The sequence below is a fragment of the Ochotona curzoniae genome, unplaced genomic scaffold (assembly GCF_017591425.1).
Source record: "Ochotona curzoniae isolate NIBS_2020 unplaced genomic scaffold, NIBS_Ocur_1.0 scaffold_4506, whole genome shotgun sequence".
In the NCBI taxonomy this organism is placed as follows: domain Eukaryota; kingdom Metazoa; phylum Chordata; class Mammalia; order Lagomorpha; family Ochotonidae; genus Ochotona; species Ochotona curzoniae.
The window spans coordinates 43,220,174-43,246,327 of record NW_024467119.1 but is presented as its reverse complement, the minus strand read 5'-3'; the positions used below and the strand labels follow the sequence as shown (position 1 = coordinate 43,246,327).

The 26,154-nt window shown below is 37.5% G+C and overlaps 1 protein-coding gene across 1 annotated transcript; it reads right to left on the bottom strand.

Moving 5' to 3' along the window:
* Positions 1-1,346: 1,346 nt before the first annotated feature.
* On the bottom strand, positions 1,347-26,081 carry AIMP1 (aminoacyl tRNA synthetase complex interacting multifunctional protein 1). The gene is made up of 7 exons (XM_040967206.1): positions 25,879-26,081; positions 18,557-18,690; positions 15,914-16,027; positions 14,072-14,233; positions 12,051-12,259; positions 9,487-9,655; positions 1,347-2,154 (listed from the first exon to the last, which is right to left on the bottom strand). Coding segments are annotated over exons 1-7 (957 nt in total). The 5' UTR covers positions 25,881-26,081; the 3' UTR covers positions 1,347-1,987.
* Positions 26,082-26,154: the final 73 nt, after the last annotated feature.

The window sequence follows — 26,154 nt, the reverse complement described above, 5'->3', positions numbered from 1 at the left end:
GTTGTTATTCTCAAAGGAATTCAAGTTGTACAGCATGGACTCAATCTGGCTTCAAAATAATTACTATTAAGTAGTATAGACTTAGCATCTACAGATGCAGGTGTTTGGACCTGGAAAGTGGAGAAAGGTCTGATTGAAACTGGCTAAACACTTGCTAAGCAAGGCTTCTTGTGAGTTTCTGGCCTTCGCCTTCCCACAGTACCTTGCTAAAATGCTTGTTAGTACTTTCATGACTGCTGCAAACCCCCTTAAGTATTTTCTAAATGGGAACCTACCTTTGTTTTTAAACAATAACTACCACAGATTATCTGTTTGGTGACTACCTAATGCCCTTGCTCAAAAGAAGGTAGAAAAAAAAATCCTAACGTTACATTAAAATTAGTATGTTCTGAAAGGATTCATCTTGAAAGAACAATACACACATGGATTTCTCTTAAATAAAAACTAGTGCTCACTAATGGGCAATCCTGTGTAACACAGAGTGATACAAAAAGCCAACTTTAATTCTGGTTGAGTTTGTAATACATTTTCACAAGTATAAAGAAATAATCACTAAGGAGGCAACAGTTATCCAGCCTGTGACCCAATACCACCTCCCATGCCATAAGTCTTAGGGGCAGAAAACCAGTCAGAAACTATAAGGGTTCAGTGCTTTTCCCTAACAATGAAAAGTGTTTTTTGTTAATTCCTTAAGAGCTCTCTTTATTACCACTATATAAGCAAAACAATTAAATTTTTTTCGAAAAACTTTCCTTCTTTGAAAATAAAAACAGAAGGGACTGGCTAACAATGTTTTTAAGCAACTTAAAAACTTCCTCATTCACAGCTTTCTCTAGCATTCTTCGTTAGGGATTTTCTTTTTAAAGATTTATGTATCTGAGAAGAGATAGAAAAATCATCCATCTGTTGTTTACTCCCCAAATGGCTTCAACAGCTGGGACTTGGCCAGGCTGCAGCCAGAATATGACCTGGATCTCCCATGAGGGTGACAGGACCTCAAGTACTCATTTATTATCCAGTATGTCCCAGGCACATCAGCAGGGAGTTGAATCAGAAGTGGAGTAGATGGGGCTCAACACACTCTAACTTGGGGATGAAGGAGTTCAGAGAACTTCCTTAACTTACTGGACCCAACTACTTGAGAGATCACCTGCTGTCTTCCAGGGTGCACATCAGCAGAAACCTGAACAGAGATTGGAGCCTACTTGAACCAGATGTGGGATACAGACATCCTAACAGGTATTCTGAATGCTAGGGCAAATGCTTGCCCCAATTTAGGACTATGATTTCTTTTTATATGGTGACAAGATGATGATGCACAAAAAGAAAAAATTACCAATCTTCAGTGCTCTCAACAAAATTTATTACTAATTATTTTGCTACATGGAAAGAAAAGGATCAAATACACAATAGGTAATTTTAGCTTTGTAGACATTTTAATTGCAATAAGTCCAGGGTCACTTTGGCAATAAAACACAAATGCTCAAATGCAATGGCTCCTAGAGTATACATTTATCTCTTATGATTGATAAGTTTTAGTATGATTATGATATAAGTTTGATAAAAATTCCAAGTTGTTATCTTTAAAGTCAAGGACATTTAAAACACAGCTACACAATTTAACAAAATCTTGAAATTCCATGCAAGATGTTCCCACAAATTAAAAAAACCTAGATATTAACCTATTTCAAATTGTCTAGGTATGTAAACAAAAAAACCCTACTAACCAACATCTTCAAAGCAAAAACAAAAAAGTCAGAAGACATAGACAATTTCTTCCCTCTATTTCACTGATCAAAAAGTCTAGGAAAAAATGTAGTGCTTCTCCAATTAATCAAAAAACAATATATACCGGGTTAAAGACTAGTGAACTCTAAATGGGAAACAACACAAAAATAACCAGTCATATTTTGGCTGCCAGGGACAAATATAGTACTTTTTATTTTGCTTAAAGTTTGTTCAAATGCATTTTAGTAAGGGGAGTATTTTATTTGATTCCACTGTTGCTCATGGTTTGAGCCCTGCACACTCCCTTCCCTTTTACTTCAAAAGGAGCTCCTTTGTACGTGGCCACACACTCATCGTTAGTGTGAAGATCAGGCTGGATCTGCTCCCAAATCTTCTTCTTAGGATTCAGTTCCTGGTCAGGTTCTCCTATTGTGAGAAACAAATTATAGAATGAAAAGACAATCATATTGCTTTCCTAATTTGATATATGTTAATTTAATTGATCTTTGATTTTAATTTTTAATTTCTTCACTGATCAGCAAAATCAGCTACAATTAAATAATAGCAAAACATGGTGAATTTTGAATCTACTTAAGATAAAATTTAGTGTTCACATTTCAAAAAGAGCATTGGTTTGCTGTCTTCAGGAAATTCAACATAAAGATACTTTCAGATGGTATATTATGAGGTGGGAGTTTGGACTGTGGTTAAGATGCTACAAAAGATAAAAAGCCAAGTGACAGCCTACAGCAGCGGTGTTAGGAAAGTGTGCCAGAACTAGGAAGAGACGGAGAGCGCACTCACAGAGAGAAAACCAAAGCAAAGGGGCGACCAGCTACCATATGAGGACAGAGGAAGCACGGGGCGGAGGCCCAGCTTTCCAGCAAGTTGGGACTGTGATAATTATAGGGTAGGATGTTCTGAGGGATGGGGGGATTCAGAGAAATGGGCAAGTGGTTGGGGCACTTTAAAACCTGACAGGTTTTGTCCCTTGCACAGGTGGAAGGAAATGAAGAAAGGTAGGAGGATCTTATCAAATGGCTGAGAATTAGCACCATCTCTACTTTATATCAACAAACATTACATACTATTCTGTAGTCTATGAATTACAATCTCACTGGTTTCTAACTATATGGGGAAAATTTATAAATTAAAAGTTCATCTTAAAAATAACTGCCATTGGTTTGAGATATTATTAGACAACTAAACACTGATAGAAGTACTGAGTCAAAATCAGACTTGAAAAGGCCACGAATGCAGTGTTGACCTTCAGGTTCGTCAAAATGCTTTCCCAACTACATACTATTTTGTAGGATCTAAAGCTACAATGGAATTAGTTTTAACTATCTTCCATGAAAATTATACCAAATTTTTAAAAAGGATTTTCTTTTTAATATGAACTCTGTTTCCCAGAGAACTTTTCAGTACTTTCTGTGAGCTAGTTCTTTCTTACAGATCTTCTTTTTTTAATCTTTTTATTTTCTTTTGAGGCAATGCTATTAAAAGGTGAGCAATGATATAAATGTAAGTTCTTAAAGTTAAAAGGCACTGAGCCTCTGAAATTGCTAGCTAAATGCTTGCCAATAATCGCCATTTGGAAATGGTTACACATATTGTAAGCGAACAAATCATTTCGAGATTATTTTAGGTCAAGTCATTCTAAACAAATCATACAGGGAACAGGAAGTACTTTAGAGAGGACAAAGTCCAGAAAACACTTGTAAAAATGTAAAAAGCTGTAACCATCTCCATAGCATTTAAAACTTATAAAAGGAATAAACACAAAATCCAGAGATCTAGAAACTCACAGGTCTGGAAAAGAATTGGAAATTCCATTTTAATTATATCATTGACAATCAACTTCCCTGTGATATCTAAAGTGGTCAAAACAATGCCAACAGTTACTGGATGCTTGATTAAGCTAATTTTTGAGTTGCCAAGTGTGGTACAAAAACTAAAAATTAACCTCATAAATAAAGAGTCAATTAATTTTGCAAAGTTAACCAATTGTTAAAAGTGGTTTGGTGTTGTGATAAGAATTACCCTGGAAATAATCGACTTGTCTCCAAGTACAGTATTTTAAAAGAACAGCATTAGTAGTAACTTTCTCTGTAAGTATTCAATGACACATTTAATGAGCTACCATTTTTATGCCAGGCATTATCCTGGATGCTAGGAACATGGGAGAGGAAAATTTAAAGAAAAATCTTGATTTTATGATGCTTACATTTCCACTGGCAGATTATAAACGATGTACAGTATATAGCATGATGTGTTTTAAAGGAAAAAAAATGTGACATCTGAAAGATTTAAATAGAAGAACACGCCTCACAGCTATCTGTGGGAGAGCCAGTGGCTCAACTGCAATAAATGAGAAAAATTAGGCAGTTAACTAGAAACTTAATTAAAAGAATACTAAAAAGACTCAGGCTTCTACTCTGAGTGAAAAAGAAAACTTATGAATAGTTTCAATCAGAGGACTATGGTCTTACCTATACCACTCCGGCTGTTGTAAATGACTAATGGGAAAAGGCTGCAGGCAAAAACAGGGAGTTGATTTATAGTATAGGTTTTTATAGTTACCCAGATAAGAACTGTTGGTATTGGGACTAGGGTGATAGCGATGGTGATGGTATGATTCTAGACTTATTCAGAAGACAGAGACACTAGGAGTTTTTGAAGGTCTGGAAAAAGCAGTTATGTGTCCTAAAGAGAATGTAGTTGCTATCAAGTGAGACAGGAAAATGTTGGAAAACAGGAACTTGAGGGGAATGAATGAAATATCTCAACAAAAAGCCTATTGAACAGCTGAGACAAATCAATAGATAAAACTATCAAGGGATGGACAAAAATTTGGGGGGAAACAGAAAAGCAGAGCAGGAATTGTGGTACAATGCTTGGCATGCCAACATGCTAAATCAGGGAGCCCAGGACTGAGCTGCACCTCTGGGTTCTTTCCAGCTTCCTGCTAGTGTGCCTGGGAGGCAGCAGATGATGAATACCCAAGCCCTATCACACACAGAGAATTTCAGGGAGTTCCCAGGTCCTGCTCTGACTTGGTACAGCCCAAGCTGCTGCAGGCACCTGCATAGTAAATCAGCAGACAGAACAATTCTCTTTCTCTCACTTTGAAACAAAAACAACACACAACAGCAACAAAAACAAAAACAAAACTTTTTCCAAAAAGAAGAAGCCAATTACTAAAATCTGAAGCATTCCAACCTAAGACGTCAAGGAGATGTGGAAAAAGGAGGGGAGCCAGTAAACTCATACAAAGGCAGAAGAGTGGTGCCAGAAGCCGTGTCACTTAGGGCAAGGACTGAGAGCCAGCATCCCGATGCAGAGTGCCGATTCTGATGCGAGCAGTTCTGCTGCAACAGTGGGACGAGATCAACCCGGCAGAAATAAGAGCGATCACACATGATTTTGCTAAGTAAGGAAAAAGGGTCCAAAAGTTAAACCCAAGTTTTGTTACTACTAATTTGTAACTACTAATTTATTACAACTCAAAGGTTTGGAGTTTCAACTGCAAGTTCTACACCATACTCCATAAATATGAGGATGAGTTGTGTGTATATAAATATACATAAAACAAAATCGACACTGAGTTCATCCGTGAATATCAAGGTATGCCAGCAGGTTTCACAATGTAGGAGAGAACATGTAAAATAAAATATCGCATGTCAAAACACTGGAATAGGAAATTATTTCTCAAGCTCAGTATCACTGGTGATGGGGAAATACCTACCCAGACCACAATTTCATCCCACTTCAGTCAGAATGGCTACCACACATGCACACACACAACGCACAAAAACTAACAACTGCTGACAACATGTGGAAAAATGAACCCACTTACATTGCTGATATGAACACAAATCAGTACAGCCTTTAAGGAGGTTCAAAACATAAAAAGTAAAAAGAGATTTGCTATATGACCAAGGCACCATACTTCTAATAATCTATCAAAAGGAAATAAAACCAATAAATAAATGAGATATCAGCATTCCTATATTTACAATAGCTAATGAACAGATTTCAGCCAAGATGTTGATGAATAAATGGATGAAGAAAAAGTATGTGTGTGTGTGTGTGTGTGTGTTGGGGTGAGACAGTACAGGGAGCAGAGTACCTCGGACAGAGTTCCCAACTCTACTTCCCAGCCATTGCATGCCGTAAGAGACAGCAGATGAGGCCTCCAGTCCTCGGGTCCCTGTAAGCTGCATGCGAGACCCCGCTGGGGTTTGCGGGTCCTGGATTCAGCCTCTCCTAACCCAGGCTTCTGCGGATATTTCGGAAGTAAACCCACAATTATAAATTGCCCTCTTTCTCTTTCCCTCTCTCTTCTAGGCGTATTTCCAAATAAATAAATAACTATAAAAACAAAAGAAACTGGCACACACACATAATGATGTGTTATTCAGCAACAAAACAAAGGGAAATCCCAACATTTGCAACAACTAGAGGTCGTTATATGAAATAATCCAGACACAGAAAGACAAATACCATGTGCTCTCTCTCAAATTGGGACATTAAAGAGAGAGAGAGAAAAAAAAAAAAAAAAGGCAAGCACAACAGAACTTAGAACAGCAATTACTAGAAGCTGGGAAGAGTGCTGGATAATGCTGACCAAAACACAATCAGAAGCAGTAAGTTTTAAGGCCTAACACACAGCAGCATAATCAAATTTAAGAACAATAAGAGGCCATAAGAGGCTGCAAAGAAGAGATAAGGAAAAGGGAGAGCTAGCTGCTTGGTGTAATGCATATGTGTGTAGAAACACCCTGTGAAGATAGGCAAACATCCCATGTCAATCCAAAAGCAAAACAAGGCTGTGATAAACCACAGCCATCTCCAGGAAAAGGATAAACACCACTGTTGTAGCACAGCACTGTAGATATGCTGTACAGTGGCAACTGCTCTTTCTTTTTAAGAGTTATTGCTACAGAAGCAAGGACTGCTAGGAAGATGAGTATTAACAGACCTCAAAGCCCAATTTTATTATCATCTGATGCTATTCAGCTGGGGTTAAGTGTTGTGGAAAATGGGTAAGAGATACCTTCCTTTTTGTGTAAAAAAAACTTAAAAGTCTTCTAGGGTTTCCCAATAGCATTTTCCACAAATTTTTTGAGAATTCCACATATGCATGGTATTCATGTTTTGTGTACAAAATCCCCTCACATTAATCACTACATATTTCAGTTCTTATAGCACAAGGCAAAGGTATGAATTTAGGGGAAATAACAGGTTTTAGAAGAACATAAACCTGAACACACAAATGAGCAAAATGATCTGTAAAGATTCCGGAATACAGGAAAAGGAAAACACCCATGCTGGATTACTAAACTCTCAACTAAGTCAGGAAAACAGCCCTTAAAAAAAATAATTATTTCCATCTTTCCAAGGCAGAGTAAGAGAGAGCTACAGACAGAGATATGATCTTCCTTTGGGCTGGGTTTCTCCCCAAATGCCTGCAACAACCAGCACTGGGCCAGGGCAAAATCATGAGCTCACAGTGCATCCCAGTCTCCCACATCCGGGGTTTCACGCATCTGAGTTACCAACCGCTGCCCTCCAGGACACATTACCAGGAGGCTGGAAGGGAAAGGGAGGAGCCAGGACTGAAAACGGCACTCCGATTAGGGGTTGTGGGCATCCTAAGTCACAGTTCAACTCATCGTGCCACAACATCCACCCCTGAAAAATATTTCTTTCAATTTGCTAAACAGTAACGCTCAGATAGTGAAAACAGACTCAAATACAGAAATAATTACCTATCACTTCTGCGAGTAAGAATGATCACAGTAATAAAAGAACTATGAGCTTCCATTAATTACTGTTAATTCACAGTAAACAACAACCAACAAAAATGCTACAGTACTAGATTCAAACAAGTCCATGGAATACTCATTATTTCTCTCAAACCTAACCTAGTATATGTTTTGTTAGATCTCAGTTTCTAAAACTGCAACAGTGAGTTGAAGTAGATGATCTCCTTCAGCTCTAAAATCTGACTTTACAATTTTATTTTAAAGATTTATTTATTTTTACTAGAAATCCAGATACACAGAGAGGAGGAAAAAAAGAAAAATCTTCTGTCCATTAATTCACTCCTCAAGAGGCATCAATGGCGACACCTGAGCTGATCTGAAACCAGGAACCAGGAGTGTCCTCTAAGTGTCCCACGTGGGTGCAGGGTCCCAAGGCCGTCCCTGACTGCTTCCCCAGGCCACAGGCAAGGGCTGGATGGGAAGTGGAGCAGCTGGGACATGAACTGGTAGCCATATAGGAACCCAGAGTGTGCAAGGCGAGGACTTCAGCCACTAGGCTACCATGCTGGGTCCCTGGCTTTACAATTTATGTCAAAAAGTAAAAATATTTAAATAAAATACATTAGATCTGAAAATAAGCCAAGATTCATTTATTTTAGACATTTTTCTCCATTGTTAAAAGGTTTATTTTACTGTTACTCTATTCTGACTTTGTAAATCAGACCTGTCAGCAGAACTTAGGTTAGACAAGGGTCTATGTGATAGCTTACTCCAAAGTGGGGACTTCAGGAAGTGTTTTAATATTGCAGGCGCACAGCAGTGATCAAATGTTCTTAGAAGCAGAACCCATCAGGTATCTTTGAGAATCGTTCAGACTGGGATTTAGATCAAAACCCAATTAACAAAAAGAAAAAAAAAAAAGGTTTGTAGAGCAAACACCATCTGGTTTCCACATTCCCAGGCTTCAAGACGTGTACATGCATTCAATGTCACGAGCACTTGGAAGAAAACATAAAACCCTCTCTGTTTTAAGTCTACTACTGATCAGAAGGGTGGAACTTTGAAGAAGATTATGCCAAGCTTCAATCCATATTTTCCTTCTTAGTACTCCAAACTTCAAACTCTTTCATTCCACACAGTTAATCCATAAGGAAAAATAATATCAATACAATCGCATTAATCTTGTTATCCCATTAAAACTCAGTTATTTTGACAAGCAATTCTCCACACTGAGTCTTTTCAATCGGATTCTATTTGTTATTCTAAATTATTTCCCTCTTTGTCATTACTCTGGTCAAATGAATGGCTTTGGGAAAATGCAGGTTTTTAATTTCTGTTTTTTTCTCTTGTGAGACTTTCCTTTTGTTCTACCTCAGCCTCGCTTCTCTTACGCTTTAAAATCCACCTGAAGAAACTTTCTCACACTATGAAGGGTCCCGGGTCTGAGAGGCAATTGTACTGCCACAAAGAAGCAAAATAAAATGAGACTCCCATTCAATTACTAAAATAATTAAATTTAAACTTGCAGTTTTCTCTACATTCTGAAATTAAGTATATATATATATATATTTATTATTACAACAGATTTTGAAAATTCGGCAAATTTCCCCCAAATCTGAACTACTCAGACTTGTCCTCTCGCGGTGCATTCCTGCATTCTGAGAAGGTCTGTTGCTTCAGCTATTCTGCAGCACGCTACTCCATTCTTTTACCCATGCCACACGCTTCCACTATGTGTTCATTTCAGTGTTTTATTCTGGACCACGCAGGGCCCCCAAAGCTCTCTGCTGTTTTAGCAAAGACATGTACATCATTACACTCACTGTGTCATCTTAAGCCGACCCCCAAAAGCTCAGTAATATAAGTCATTTATTTTACATACAGCTTTACATCTCAAACATGAGCCTGACTTTAGCTTTTATACCTGACAAGTGCTGTTAAAAAGCAATTCCTAAATTATTTTTAGTAGTGAGTAATAAATGCATACCTGGGAAGCCATTGAAAGTGATCCTGTCTCCAGGTGCAGACCCACTGGGCGGAGCCAGGATCTCAACCTTCTCCGGTGAACTAGCACACATCACCATCGCCTGAGAGATGACTCCTCGCATCTTGGCAGGTTTCAGGTTACAAAGTAGAACCACCATCCGATTTTGCATCTGCATGAAACATAAACTGGCAACTAAATATAAACAGCAGCCTAGAATAATTTAGAACGTGTTAAGCTGTACTTAACATGCTACACATCAAATCTTCTACTTTTGTGAACATATCTCTCCTCCAAATTCTCAATTCCTGTTATGAAGCCTTGCATAAACATAAGCAAATCAAGTCCTTCAAACAGATAATACATTATGGTTGAAAGAGCAAATTTATGTCAAACATTTACTAAATGAATGAAGAAATTGATTCAACAGCTATGGCTTTAATTTTCAGATACCTTTAACTTGAAATTTGACTCTTTGAAGCTAATCTTCCTACTCCTTGAAAAATGAAGTAAATACTGAATTTAAAAGAGCTATTATAAGGGTTAAAACACCGAAGGCATGTAAACATTTAACTTACTATCAGGACTAAAATAAATGCACTATTTGTACATGCACGTTTTTCTCTTACGTATGCATGTTTTCTCCTACATTATACGGACACTTTGTAATATTCAATACTATTTTTGCAATGTGAAGAAAGATGGATCATTTATTCAAACATAAGGTTCATTGAAACGAACCTTCAGCAATATTATACAATTTGTTATAGAAGTGAAATTTACGTATCTTTTAAAAATAAAAGGTCTTCACTGGTGCTCCTGAAAGCCAGAGCAGGAGAATGAAGGGCCGGGGTCCAGTTTCGGCACCTACTGGGCCTCGTGAGAGCTGCGTCAGGGTGTGGACTAGATGCGGCCGGCCCGTAACAATCAACGTAAGAACTGGATTAGATATGGGCCAGTTGTGCCAGGCTACTGTTCCTGTCAGGACAGGAGGTGGACTAAGTCAGCCTGGGCCAAGGACGAGTTCTGCCATTGAGAGGAGACCCAATAAAGCATCCTGGGGATCTCCTTTGTCAGGGAGTAATCTCTGCAGGGGAGAGCTAGAACCAAGGCAAGGAGCAGCCCAGATCAGACTTTGTTACAGAACCTATTGTCAGACAAATGGCTCAGGTCTGGGAGTGGGCCAGGCTGGGCAATTCTCAACACCAACTGGCAGATCTGAGAGCCAAGTCAGGGCTCAGCACAGGTTGGATCTGGCCTAGCAGCAGCCAGTTCACACTGGGGCCATGATAGAGCAGCAGCTCCTGCCAGTGCAAGCTCAAATGGGGACAGGTCAGGCCAGGACCCACTGGCAAATGCCCAGGTAAGACGGGCCACCCACCAGCACATGCCACACGAGTGTGAGCCTGGTAGGGGAGTAGTGGGGGACTCCCTTGCTGGGTCACTGCTCCTGCTGGTGCCAGGAGCTGGAACTGGGGGCAGACCAGGCTGGCAGACAATGGCTCAACTCCCATGGCTTCTGCCACTACTGTGGGGGACGTGAACTGAGTTCCTGTCTCCTGGCTTTGACCTGGTTTATTTGAGCTAATAATGCAGGCATTTGGGAAGTGAACCAGTGGGCAGAAGGTCTGTATGTTTCTCTCTGTGTGTTACTTTGCCTTTTAAACAGATAATTAAAACTGAAAAAAATTAAAACAAAACCAAAACTTGCAGAATTGCATTCTTTCCCTGGCCCAATCGTTCTGTCTCATGATTTCCATCTTATGTTATGGCACTAAAACCTGAGCAGTACTGCAGGTGGAAGCCTGCAAACCCCTGCAGGTAGACGCATTCCACTTTGGATGGGGCACAGGAAAGTTGACCAGTACACGCATCTGACACTCAGCCCTGCAGTCAGATGAACAAGAAGTGAGGTGCACAAAAGACCAACTATAAATAAGGACATTACTAAACAGAGATATACTAGGAAAAGCAAATGAATTATGAGAAAGGCATATAGAAGTAATTTTGAAGCAACAGTCATCAGCATTGTTACTTTTGTTCCATCACGGATTTTCATTAGTCCTTGATTTTTTTTTTAAAAAAATCACTCTTACACAAATCTAGAAAGCATTAATTTAAAATTGTGAAAAGTTTTCTGTATAGGAAAAAAATATTTTTATACCTGGGTGGGGGGGAGGAAGTAAAAGCCTACACAGACTGAACTTGTCATTTTCAGTGCATTCTTTTACTCATTAAGAATTCAATGGTTTGTATTTTGTTAGATATTATAAAAATTTTTTCTTGTTATATGTAATATACAATCTAAAACATTTTAAAATATAGAAAATAATAATATCTTTTTCTTCCTTCTTTTCTCATTATTTTCATCTTCATTTTGGTGTTTTTTTGGTGGTTTTATATCCATACTTTAGGTGGAATTCACCACACTCGAACTAATCAACTAAACCAACAGACTGGCTCATGTCATATTATGAACTGCTAAGAAATTATAACGGAAAGACATTAGGAAAGAGGAAATAAAAGGAACAAATATATGTAACAAATATTTTAGCTGCACACATTACCTGATCAAGAGGGACATGATTCACCAGGCCACTGACAACCGTCCTGGGGGCTGACTCTCCGACATCCACTTCTTCTACGTACAACGAGTCTGCGTCGGGGTGTTTTTTGGCAGTAATAATGCAACCGACTCGAAGATCCAGACGAGAAACATCTATTGGCTTAGTGTCAGCACTTCCTGCAGCTGGTTGCTTTTTCTCCTTCTTCTCGCCTAGAAAGCATTCATGAATAGGTAAACAATCAGAGAAAAGGGAGTTTTACTGGAACACAACAGAATTCACCTGTTCACACAGTTTCTACAGATACTTTTCCAATATAGCAGAGTAGTTGTCTAAAGAAAACACTGACAGTAAATTTACTATAACACATTTTATACAAAAAAATTTGCATTTTCTGATCCAGGAAAAATCCTTTGTAATGTTATGGGACTGTGGAGGATGAAAGATCGTTCATTTAGAAAGAATAACCAGGTCATTATTCAGATGATGAAAAGAATGACCATAAAATACAATTTCGCTGTTAAATTTTCTCTTTTCAGTCTTATAGTCCAATCAGTATACAATTTCTTTGATTTCCTAATGAAGACTTCTGGTGAAGCTTTTAGATTTATTCAAAGCAACTATTTTAACAGAATAAAAATGATTGATTATGCTTTAATAGTCTTATTTTATTAATACACTAATAATGTAGAGCTTATGAACATGTGATTACTTTAACCCGGGTCAAAGTATAATCTGAAAAGAGGATTCATATTCCTGGTTTCCAATTAGCTTTCCTTGTGGAAAAAAAAAATCTTTGCCTAGGGCCGGAAAGCAAGATTCTGTATAAAGCACATTGACAATTTGCACAAGCTGGTTTACAAAGCAAGACATATGGCCGGGCATTATTTGATCTCTTCAGTAAAGACTTTTTCAGTAATAAATACCCAAGAGATACAGAAATATATAATCAAACATGTTAGAAGAAATTATCTGAAATGCTTGTGAAGATAGCATTTTATACATATTTTTTAATTTTTAAATTTTTTTTTCTTTTTGGAATAAATTTACACATATATAATAAGGTATCTTGGAGGGACCCAAGTCCGAACATGAAATTCATTATGTTTTATATAGACCTTATACACACAGCCAGAAAGTATTCTCAGCCCATTATCAGATGAAGGGATAAAAGAACATAGTATATACCCACAATGAAATATTATTCCCCTATAATAAATAAAATTCAGTAATTTGCAGCAAAACAGTTTTCAGGTGTGGCTGTCTAAAAAAAGGGAGGTGATATTACTTCAGTTCTCATAGTTTTTGAAATCTTAATACCTCCAAGCCTTACTTCAACACTGCTCTGACTGGAACGTCCTTTTATTCCTACAGGTCCTCATTACTCTAGGTCCTAACTAAATTCCTAACTTTAACTTCCTAAAATTATGTTCCAAATAGAAATCTGATTTCAGTCATATCAAACTGCATGAGTTCCCACATCTCTCTTCACTTCCTGTGATTTGTACTTGTGGTGTTCTCTCTGTCAAAAATGCCACTTTTACTTGGAAAACTAGTCAACATGCCCACATCCCTTAGGACATGGTTTCCATTTTCAATATCATTTTATTCCTAATTTTATTATTTTTTGGTATCATAATTATTACCATAGACAATATTGACAAATATTGACAAAAATACCTTTCTTCGGCCAGGCACGGTAGCCTATTGGCTAAAGTCCTTGCCTTGAATGTGTCAGTATCCAATATGGGCGTCAGTTCTAATCCCGGCAGCCCTGCTTCCCATCCAGCTCCCTGCTTGTGGCCTGGGAAAGCAGTCGAGGATAGCTCAAAGCCTTGGGACCATGCACCCGTGCAGGAGATCCAGAAGAAGTTCCGGACTCCTGGCTGTGGATTGGTTCAGCTGTGGCTGTTGCAGCCGCTTGTGGAGTCAATCAACAGACGGAAGATCTTTCTTTCTGTCTCTCCTCCTTTCTGTATATTTGACATTCCAATAAAAATAAAATAAATATTTATAAAAAATACCTTTCTTTTCCACTTTTTCTTTCACCTTCTTTTCTTCTCCCCCTTTCATCTGTTCTTTGGCACCAGATGATACAGTTGTTACTGGTGTTGAAGGTACCATATTTTCACATGCTACAGAATTAGCTTGTAGTGGAGTGCCAGAAAGGAATGGTATTTGCTTCACTGATATAGAAAAGTAAATAGATAGTGTCATTTATATTAAAGCAATCAATGAAATTTAAAGTATGTATTTATACCCATAAATATTAATTCTCTTAAAGAAAGTCACATATCTACTAACACTAAAGAAAGATTGTTAAAAAACAAAGCGTATTTTTCTTTTTTTTTTTTACCAATATTGATAACAAAAGAATAAAAGCTTAATTCCCATTTAACTACAAATTATTACATTGAGAAAAGCACAAATAATAATAGTTACCATTTATTACGGGCTTACTTTGTCCCAAGTACTTTACAAAATGCTTTATTCATTTATCTTTCAGAAAAAACCTAAGGTGAATTTTATAGTATAGTGTGATGTTACAGAAAATGGACCCGAGATAACCAGTGGTAATGAAATTAGACTATGACACAAGAGGTAATGAATGAAGACTTTCTGTTTCACGCAATCTTTTTCACTCAGGTTCTCTTTTGTATTGAAGAAGTATTTTATCATTAGTCATTCCCAAATTACAGTTAATAGAGAAACAGTATTATTTGTATCTGTTTCATGAAGCAACTTTTTAAAATGTAAAGTCGCTCAGTTTTGAAATGTTAAAAACAGTTCACATGAAGCATGGTAAAATGTGCTCTTGTGAGGGATGTCATGTGGCTTACATCAAGGTTAAAATCAAACCATTTTTCTGAAGTATTTTTCTCAGTTCTCTGGAGGGTACTGCTTCTTTCAGTAATGTAAACTCTTAAATTTCACCATATGACAAAATTCATCACATTAATTCAACCGCAAATTTACTTTAACATTTCATTAATCAATTTTGAGTTTGAAAGACTAATAATGTTTATGGACGCAAGCTTCTAGCATTAGGAGAAGTGGCAAGCAGTTTCACAATGTTAATACTTTAACTGAAACCTGTACCTGTATTCCAAAACTACTGACTTGGAAAACATCAAATAGTATCATATTTTCCACTGACAAATAATACTCTTTTTAATCAACAACACCCAGACACAAACCTCTTTTTTTATTCGGTTAAGCTAAGTCTTATTCAGAAAAATTCACCAACAGAATATTGGTAAAAACAACGAGAAAGAGACACTTTCAGTTATATTTGCATCAACTCACCCAGAATTTTCTACAATACAGCCAAGTGCCTTTCCAAGTGGTACTTTGAGGGTACAACAGAACCACTACTATTAAACTTTAAATATAACAGCAAATTATTAAGTTTAATCTACAATAACATGTTTAAATCATAACTATTTATGGATTTAGAGAACTAAAAATATGTGATTCTAGGTAAAGAATTTTTACTGCCAAGCTTTAACTCCCACATTTATAATACAAGACTATTTGTGTGCAAATGTCTGGAATAAAAAATAAGTAATACATATAAAGCATTGAATTCAGTAAATCTTAATAAATGGTAACTGATTGTAGTAAAGGCTGCTCTCAGCAATTTTCATTACTCAACATGGAACAATGAGAAGATGAAGGACAGTTTAAAATGTTAAAACTATAGGCTTCAGAATCCTAGCTTTACCACTTTGCATGTTACCTTGGGCAAGATAACTGGCCTTTCTAAATATCCATCTTCTTTTCTGTGAAGGATGTGCTATAATGCTAAGAAAACCAGCACATAATACAATAGATACTAAATGATATTATTAGTGCAGATTAATTACCGCCATTTTGAATTTCTGCCTGAATTAGCTCGTTCTTCAGTTCTTCAATTTCTTTCTTCAACTTCGCATTTTCAACTCGAAGTTTCTTCTCTTCGCGCAAAGTGGCCTGCAGAACTGGGATTGAGAAAGTGTATTGAAAGTATGTGTTTTTTTTCAAGTTTTCTTATGAATATTATGTAGAAGGTGCACTGCCAGTAAAACTATAGTAAGGAAGACAGTCATAATCAAATGCTTGACCAGTTCCTTAACTGGTTTAATATTCATGAAAATAATCTGACAGTCTCCATAGGATACTGGTTCCAGGACCCCTCTGCCAAATACCAGAACTGCATATATTCAAGTTGCTTACAACACAGTGCAGTACTTGCTTAGAATCTACACACATCTTCCTGTAAACCTGAATCACATCAGGAGTAGTTACAGTATCTAACACAATATAAATGCTAAACAACAGCTTCTTACTGAGCTGTTCAGGTAACAAATACAAAAATGTACATGTTTAGTATACACACAACATTTATTTGAAAGGCAGAGTTATAGACAGACAGGGAGACACAAAGGAAAAGATCTTCAATATACAGGTTCATTCCTCAAAGAGCTGCAATGGCCAGAACTGGTCAAAGATGCAGCCAGGAACCTGCTACTCCATCTGGGTCTCTCACAGGAGTATGAGGGCCAGAATACTTGGCTATCTTCCGCTGCTTTCTCACGTAACTAGCTGGGAGCTGGATGAGAAGTCAAGCACTCTGCACTGAAACAGGTGCTCAAGCCAATTGCATTTACAAAAAGGAAAGGGAGAGAATATGAAAGAGGACAAAAAAGGTATTTGCTGATTAATCATTTTCCTGCCTTCTACTAAGGATACTCACTAAAGTCCAATTCCCACCCTTCCATCACAGTGGTTAGAGCAGAGGGCAAAACAGAACTTGACACGCAAGTGTCAATAACAGATCAACTGTAAGAAAGATTAAAATACAAAGATACTCAAAATGTTGTGGAAGTTAAAATAAGAACATTTTTCTGCAAATAATTTTAAAAGTTCACGTGTATGAGTTCTAGGTACACTAAATCAAACATCAAAAATTTCTTCAAACATCAAAAATGTTTGGTATCGCACAGGGCAAAAATATTCTCATTTCTTTTTTAGTCCCTACGTTTAAAATGAAACTAATTTATTTCTAAGATCTCGGGGCTTGGAGAGTCAGACACTGAGTGAGCAAAGCAACTGCAAAGATCTGTCAAAAACAGAACACATCTGTTAAAGACCAACACTGGGGTACATCAAGACACCAATTTGAGAAAAATAATGATTCTTGGTGGGGTGAGCACTGCTCCCCAAGTTGGATTTTCATTATAAAAATAATGGGCATCATTACTGGCATTTACAGATAGGGTCAGTGATGCCACGTATCCTGTGGTGTAGAATGGGCCAGTCTCACATCCTGCAATGCTCCAGTGGCTCACTGTCTATTTGTACAGCTCAAACTCCTATTAATGATTATTTGGGCCTAGAGTCTAACTATTCTTCATACATAAATACAAAGTATTTTGAATCGTTTTTCTTAAATGATTTTATCATGTAGCTCAAGATCAAGTTTTACCTCATTTTACTCAGCGCTTTTAAGAAATCACTCATCATAATGGGTATACCAAGTTTATCATTAAAAGCTAATTCTCGTATCTGAGGTGGCAAAACAAAGGCGCACTGAAAATGTACCTGTACCCCTTGGCTCTGTACCTATTACTGACTTTTAGGGATTCCAGGAATGGAAAGTAGGTTGGCTTGAGATCCTCCAGGACCATTGCTGAAATATTTACTTATTGAAATACACATTATTACTTGCACTTGTAAATTATTTTATTTATTTCTCTTCTATAGTATATATGAAGTTAATACACATATTTAACCTACACACACAATTAAGCCACTTTGTCTAAAATATCTTTTTTACAGGATATTAAGAATTTTACAAGACATTCTAAAGCAGGGGCATTAGGACTGTGAGCCAATGTGAGGGTCGGTTCTGCTGGAGCCCTGGTTCTAGTATCATTCTAGCTTCATGCTAACATGTACTCACATGACTCTGGCACCCAAAGGGTGTCTCAGCAAATGTCCTCTTCCCACCTTGGACTCCCACCGCCCCTCTGTGGGCATCAGGAGAGCAAAGGAGCAGAGAGAAACTCTCTAACTCTTGTTTCTCATACTTTTGTTTTTAATTAAAAATAAGTTTTTTTTTTTAGTAAATCAGCAGTTTTAAAATTCAAGTTTAAAGGGTATATTTTCATACAAAAATCATTTCAGAAAATGCTTTAGTAGAGTAGTGCAAAATTATACGTTGTCCTCCATATAAGAAGCAGTAATTCATTTTTAATTTCAACAGTTTTCTTCTTTTATAACCTGCTAGACCAATTTATTTTAAAGCACATCATCTTATGAGAATCTTGCCCTGTTTTCTCTGAATGTCATAGCTTCACCATATACCACTCTAATTTAATTCTAGAATAATATACTAAAAATGTTAGGAGCCTAAAGTTTATCATCAAAATGATGAAAGAATAACTTATGTGGTAAATGTCTTTATTTGGCTTGGCAATATGGACATTCGTTTTGTGTATCTCCTTAGAGAGTTTTAGTTTTCTTACTTGCTTTTTCCTTCAGAAGTGAAACTTGCTGCTTAAGATACTCGATGATCTGGTCTGCCTCTGCACCCTTCTGCTCCAGTCTCTTCAGAACTGCCTCATTCGTTGCCATTTTCCCCAAGATGCGGCAGAAAAACCTAGGCACAAAGACAGAAGTGAAAATGATCCTGGGGAAGAGACCAGTTCATCATACCGGACACTGTGCAAAAGGAATATGGAAAAAAAAAAGCAATACTGTAACAGATCAACACATTAAAAAACATAAACAAAGCTAATTCCTGATTCTGTTTGGAAAAGAATGCCTACTATGCCCCAAAACACAGAAAACATTCAAGGCTGGGAAGTGTTTCAAAAGCTTAAGATATGGCAAAATATTATGTCATGACTACATTAACAGAAAAGAATAATTCTGAATAACTGGCATGTATTCTATAGTAACAATAGTTGCTTCATTCTTTCCTTTTATGATACTTTGCACACTGGATATTTCTACTGCTTATTTGATTATACATAATTTTCAGGAGTAACTATTCTGAAATACAGGTATTAAAAAAATCTCAAGGATATGCATAGAGAAAAATAATATCAATATATAAACTATGCTCTTTATAGAAACTTAGAATTTCAGTTTTATAACAATCAATATAAACTAAAATACAGAAAAAGGTAAATAAGCATTCTTAAATTAATTCATAATTTGTAGTACAACATAATTCTGTAAATAATTTTTAAAAACTGATTTTGTATCAATTTATAATTCAAATATAGTAATACTTTTGAAATAATTTTGATTTTAAACAAAGGAGGTGGTTTTCAACAAATTGTGAAAGTTATTCATAAAGGAAAAAATCCTAGCTAACGGATTCATATAAAATGTTAAATTTTAGATCAATTTCTATTACAATATTGTATCAAAAGCTCAATTACAATATGCATTTAAAGGTTATTCTGAAATGTCCACCTTTTCATGTAACAAATCAACTTTCTAAATAATTTATGCTGAAGTTGATAATGTAAAACATACAGCAAGAAAAAAAAAAAAACCAAAATCAAACCAAACAAACTTCTTTCTATGAAAGCAAAATTGTTAGTAAGTGCAAAAAATACAGAAGGAGAGATAAAGTTTACAAAAGCTATGGTAAATTGTTCCATTTTCTGCATGGATAATTTTTAAAGTTTAGAAAAATATTTTTAAAATTGAAATATCATCTTTCAAGTTCTGTCATTTGTAAGTGTTCACAGAATATTGTGGTTGTATTTTTCAATTGCTTATGAAGCCAAGTTTTTAGGGACAAAACTGGAAATAAATGAAGAAAGTTAACATAAAAAAAACCATATCTTCAGAATTGTGGCACCCTGAGTTTTAGCACTCTTTCAGTTCAACATCTTTCTATTTTAGTCTAAAATAAATATTGATTAAAACTCTCAAAATGTAAAATAGTTAACACAAGCAAGTAATAACAAACATATGATTTGTATAATCTGGAATAATCTGTCTTTAACTTCTTCAGCAAGGAACTATTTGATGAATAATATTTCAGTGAACGTAGCCCTAGTGATGTGCAAGAAACACTGACTTTAGAAAACTCCAGTACAGCTGATAAGCCATCTTACTGTGTTAATACCTTAAAAGTAGCACATTAGTATATTAACTAATATAATCAGCATTTTAACTGATATGAAAACACATTTAAGTCTAGACTTTTCATAAACAAATCAAAAAATACATAACAGATTATAAAGAAAGCAAATATAAAACATATGGCCTGACAGATACTAAAAAAGCTTCAAAATTTCCTAGCACAGTAATTTGGGGGGGGGGGGGGGAGGGGAGGAGAAGCCCTACAAAAATTCCTAGCCTCAAAGGAAAAACAATTTTAGTGACTTGATAATCTGTTATCTAAAAAGCATATACTAACACGATCGAGTAAAATAAAATCCGATTCTTGTAAAAACAGCTGAAGCAAAAGAAATGAGCCAATCACATTAAACAAAAACATAATAAGAGGAAACAATGCAATAAATAAAGTAGTAAATGGTATGAATGAAATGGATCAAAAATGAAAAAAGAAAAAAAATCAGAGTTTATCCTCAAAGTCATCACTATTGTATGGTATTGAGAGATTTGGAGACATTAAGTGAAAACACTTGCAAAATCAAATGTTCTAACATCAAAATACTAAACTACAAACTAAAAATGCACTTATAGCTAGGCGGGACTGACACGGTTCAGCAAGTGATATTTTAACACTTGATTACTAAATGCAGTTTCATCAATACTTTTAAGCAAACCATTTGCAAATATTTTTTCAAATTAAAAGTTAAATAAAAAAATCTCACCTGCATACAGAAAGAGATCACAGGTCAATAAAGAGTTAAACTGCATGTATACATTTGCGTCCCACCAAAAAACCACAGAAAGAACACAAAGCCCTGGAAAGCCACTTAGCTTCAAACGCTGCAGGATAACAACATGCAAGATATCCTTGTGTTTCTTACACTTGGCTACTTAACTATGTCCACAGACATAGGTTTAAATTTAAATTATACACCAGGCTGCAAGTTTACAAAAACTTCCGTAGAGTAAGGTTTATTTTCACTCTGTGAATTGTTAAATAAGACCAGGACTAAGAAATGTATGCCACTTGCAACATTCAGTAAAAATGAATTTATTCTTAACAAAACAAGTGAAAGAAGAAACATGATGTAAGTAAGAGCAGTCACCTTAGGAACAGTGATAAAGTCAGTGGCAAATACTTCATACTTAAGCCATGGAGTCTTAAAATATTGAGAATGGAGAGAGAACACTTCCACTCAACTGCTCACAGATGAAGCAATGATGGACAATCAAAGCCACCTGGAATTTCCTGCTAGACCTTACTATGGAATGCCCAAGATTAACTTCACTTTTACTACTTGCCAGGCCGCTTGCTAAGCCCATCACAGATATTAATTCATCTAACCATTACAGCGCCAACAAAAAGGATACCACTGAGACTCTGAACAAGTAACTCAACCTCCCTGAGTTTTAGTTTTCCTGTTCATAAAACCAGGATAATTCTACATCTCACAAGGCTACTGGGGAAAGGAAAAAAAAAAAGACATTTAAGATCTCTTTTAAAAAGATGTATGGTTTTCATTCCTTTTAAAAGGACAATGACAGAGAGATATCCTATTTGGCATTTCACTTGTTTAAATATATGCAACCATCAACGCTAGGGCAGGCTGAAACCAGGAGCTGGAACTGCAGACCGGGTCAGGGCTCCACCTGGGCGTTCTGCCACAGGCAGCGCTGCGAAGCAAGCGGGGAATTTACCAGCTGTGTCACAACACCCAGCCTTTACTAAGATTTTGACACAGGGCAAATGAGCAGCAGCTAACTCCCTGCTTGTCAGACAGCGAGTTAAATTTGGGGAACACAAGAAATAACAGGGCAAATATACAATCTCCACCTTCAAAAAGCTCAAGTTATAGCGGGTTAATATATTCTAAGTCCCTAAGTAGGATTTTCATATTTTCTGAAGGGTTGATAATGTAGCAAATAATAAAAATATAATTGAGGCTGATAGTAAAAGAAATTTAAAATCTATTCTATAAACCAGCCAAGTTATGCACTAATCTGTCAGCGGTATATGGTCTAGGGGAGTGACAGATATTCACTATTCCACAGTACTTCTCAGTTTTGTGTTTATAACACAAAGTCAAGTATTTCCCCAGACTCCTGTCCCCAGGAATACAACAGAAAATTTTGCATACCTCAATCCAAAGACATTGCCAGAAAGGGCCATCAACACAACTGAGTGAAACCGAAGCCCATTCACTGGACAGCCCCACGGTGGTCCTCGGGGGACTCCGACTTACCGGCTCAAGCACGGAGGGGCCTAACCCACGATGAGTCAAGCTCACACTACTGACCCTGAATACCAAGGGAAAAATCGCTTTATGATGGAGATTGGTTTGTTTTAAGGTACGGAAGAACAAGAAAAACCACTGAATTTTTTTCTGTGATTTTGCCATGGACCTAAAACTACTGAACAAATGAAGCGTAATAAAAAAAAATTTTTTTTTTTCAACAAACAAAACATTAAAGTACAAGTGAATTTGAAACCCCAGAAAAAACTTTGCAATCTAACTACTTAGGACCAAACTCTTCATTTAGATATGCAATAACTAAATATTAATTTGATAATTTCCACCATTCATGACATATCATACAATCATAGAATGCTTGTAACAGTTTTTACTGCCACAATATCACCACACAGGAAATTTCATTAAGAGGATAAGTGGGTAAATATTTTTGGTAAGAATAATCTTTTGTCCTGCAACAAACAAGTACCCTTGGGAATATAAAACTCTGGAAAACAATAATCAAATTTCTTATCTGATAACACATAAAAACATTTGAATTGGCTTCTGGACACATTTATAGAGAAATGTTAATAAATATTAACAAACATGTTTAATTAACAAATGTTAATAAACATTCCCCAAATTCTAAGTGCTGCTTAGAATAAAAAGCCCGGGGTCAGCATTGAGGCACAGTTCATAAAGCTGCTGCCTGCGATGCCAATATCCTACCGGGCGTTGCTTTCAGTTCTGGCTGCTCCAATTCGGACCTTACTAAAGTCCTGGGAAAAGCAGTGTAAGACAGAGCAAGCCCCTGCGCACCTGCCACCCATGGGGAAAAACAGAAGGGCGCTGTTCACGGCCTTGACCCAGCTCTACTCTGGGCACTGTGGCCATCTGAGGAGTGAGTCAATAGACTGAAGACTGACTCCTTCTCTGTAACTCTTTCAAATATATAACATTTTAAAAAAGGAATTCTGGAAAGTTTCCTAGTATTTATTGTCATGCAAATTCCTGAAAAAATATTGGTTGGATTTTCTGTTTGTTTTTTTAATAACATGCAGAAAATCACCAGCACTGGCAGATTTTTTTTTTTTAAGTAGTTACAGTCAACAAACCTTCCTGGACTGGCACACTTAATGAGCTGTGTCATCTGGGGAAAATCAGTCAATTTCCCTATATCATACAACAAGTTGGTAAACAAGGATTTGAACTCATCTACCTGCTTTTCAAACCAGCCCTTTCACTGCCTTAACTGTCATTTCTCTAAAGAAACATCTGTTAATATGATGAAACTAGTATTTGCTAAAACAATCTGGGAATTTTGTTCTCAGTGTTCTGGTTTCACCAAACCTAAACAACTATTAATCACATGATAGCTGCAACAGCTGATGCCCAAGCCATGAAGTTGGAATTGATTTTTACACATAAAGCAGAAACAGACAAGATTAATTTTGAGTGTTTATCTTTCCTATGCTTTTCTCTACTTCTACAACCTGCTCAGTAACACTGCCCTTCCCCCCCAAACTGTTTGTAATCACTTTTAAATAGTAAATCCCGTTACCCAGGCTCTCAAGGTTAGGAACTGAATATTTAAAAACAAGGTCTTACTTTGAAATAACTTTTAAGTGCAAATTTTCAATTTGATTTTGCAGCACAGGACCTTAGGGGAAAACTTAAATTCTGCTTAGACACTAGGTATTCTTTTGTCGAATATAAGATGCTATCCACGGTAAGACGCCTTCAGTCAGGAAACCTTTATTTCAGGTACCATTAGGTGATTCACACGACCCAAAGCTTTTTTATCACTTAGACACATGCTATATTACTCACTGAAAGATCTCTAATTTCAACCCTGCAAGCTTGCATCACTTTGTTTCCCTCCACTCCTAAATTAAATCTCCTCACTCCAGTGGTAAATTTTAATTCCCTAAAAGATGCTTCCAACAGAAATAAAACTCAGCTGGTAAAGCAACATCGCACATTAACTCCAGGGATGACTGGGCAGTTACGTTCTTTAGAGAACATAAAACAAATGCAGCAACATCAACAGTCTTAGCTAAAAGCCTAGAAAAGGAAAATACAAAACTGCTCTTTTTTTGGTGAAAATCCGTATTTACTTTTGCCATCTTTTTCTTGACTAAGGAGGACACAGGGGGTGCTGAGGATTCACGGTGTCACTATGAGATGAGGGAATGAATGATTACAGGCTACTGGTCGGTGAGCGGTCAGTGTGAAGACTGCTTGATGCTACAGCCCTCAGTACAAAAACGTTCCTCCATGAAAAAACAGGCATAAAATTGCAAGAGGAGCATGTTCAGGCGTCCTGTGAAGTTCTATATTCAGGCTCACAACAAGGGCATTTTACACCTGATTCAATTTTCTTCTGTATAATTTAACCACCTCCCTTTCACTCACGGATGCATTCATTACTACCTTTACACAGATCTTTCCTAAAACTTAAAAACCATAGCTACTTCCTTCACGGATCAGGGCCATATGTTAACATTTAATCCTCATTATCTTGTAAGATATTTCCATTTTATAGATAGACTCCAGGGAAATGGTACGATCTAAATCCATTCAAGGATCACCTGACAGTACCATGAATTTTAATTGTGTCATTCTAACCTAATACTAACGTGTTATTCATAGCAGTTTCCCGATCCTAAATTAACTACACCAAGAACAGGACTGGCCATTTGTTACCATCCACTGGGCCTTTCTCTGTGGGTTGAACGAAAGCTCTCCTAAGGGCTCGCTCTTCCTGCAGCCTTGTCTGTGATGAGAAGCCAGGGATGCTGTTACTGCCTTCACCCAACTCTTCCTGGCATCCCTGTTGTGTCGCCAAGTCCTTCCCAACTGCACTTGCCCCAAGACACCTGCACGGGGACTTCTCACTTCTGCCAACTTACATGACAGTCACATTGTCAAGGAGAGGTTTCCTGGCCACACCGATATCCCCCGCTGCATCATCTTCCCGTCAGTCCTCCTCGCATCCACAACGCACTCACTATGCACTATCCCCTCCCACTCTATGTCTTCTTCGCTAAAAACTTGCGCTACAGGACAGGAATTTCCGTCTGCTTTGCTCACTGCTCTTTACATTGTGTCTAAAGCAGTGCCTGGAATGCAGTGGGCACTTCATAAGGATTTGCCAAATGAAGGACCTCTCTCCCTGCGCCTACGAATTCCCACGTCTTCGGACACACACATTCACACACAGCCATGCTACGATCCTATCTTTTTCATACTACCCCTTGCTTCGGACCTGCACCCCAATCTCTCAAACTTGGCTCCATGGAAAGGTCCCAAGCCTGTTCCTGACTTCCTCATTCCAAGGCTGGTACAGATGCAAGTTGCCTCCCCGCTAAGCCCCCACAGTCCGGTTGCTCTCTCCTGGAAGCGAGGAAGAGAAGGAAGACCTCCCTACGATCGCGGTCCGCCTGCCCAGGACCCTCCACGACGTCACTCACATCCACAGTGGACGAGGGCTCCGGGGTAGCTCAGCCGGGAGCAGCCTGGGACTGCCTCTAGCACACACGTGGCAGGGAACGAGGACCCAACGTGGTGCCCGCGGAAAATGCCTGAGCAGTCCGCAGAGTCAACCCCCTCCATTCGGCCATCTCCTTCCTCCACCAAGGCCCGCTCACCAGCACATCACGTTCCCTGTCCTGCCGCCCGATACCGCCCACCGCGCCCGCCGTTCTTTCTCGGGTCGCTACATTTTCGTCGGCCGTTCGGGCACGAGG

Excerpts from the sequence above, each read along its gene's own strand:
- AIMP1 (XM_040967206.1), bottom strand. Across the intron at positions 9,656-12,050 it reads ATCATGTCCCTCTTGATCAG|ATGCAAAATCGGATGGTGGT; the intron begins GTAATGTGTGCA and ends TGTTTCATGCAG. Across the intron at positions 2,155-9,486 it reads CACTTTCAATGGCTTCCCAG|GAGAACCTGACCAGGAACTG; the intron begins GTATGCATTTAT and ends TTCTCACAATAG.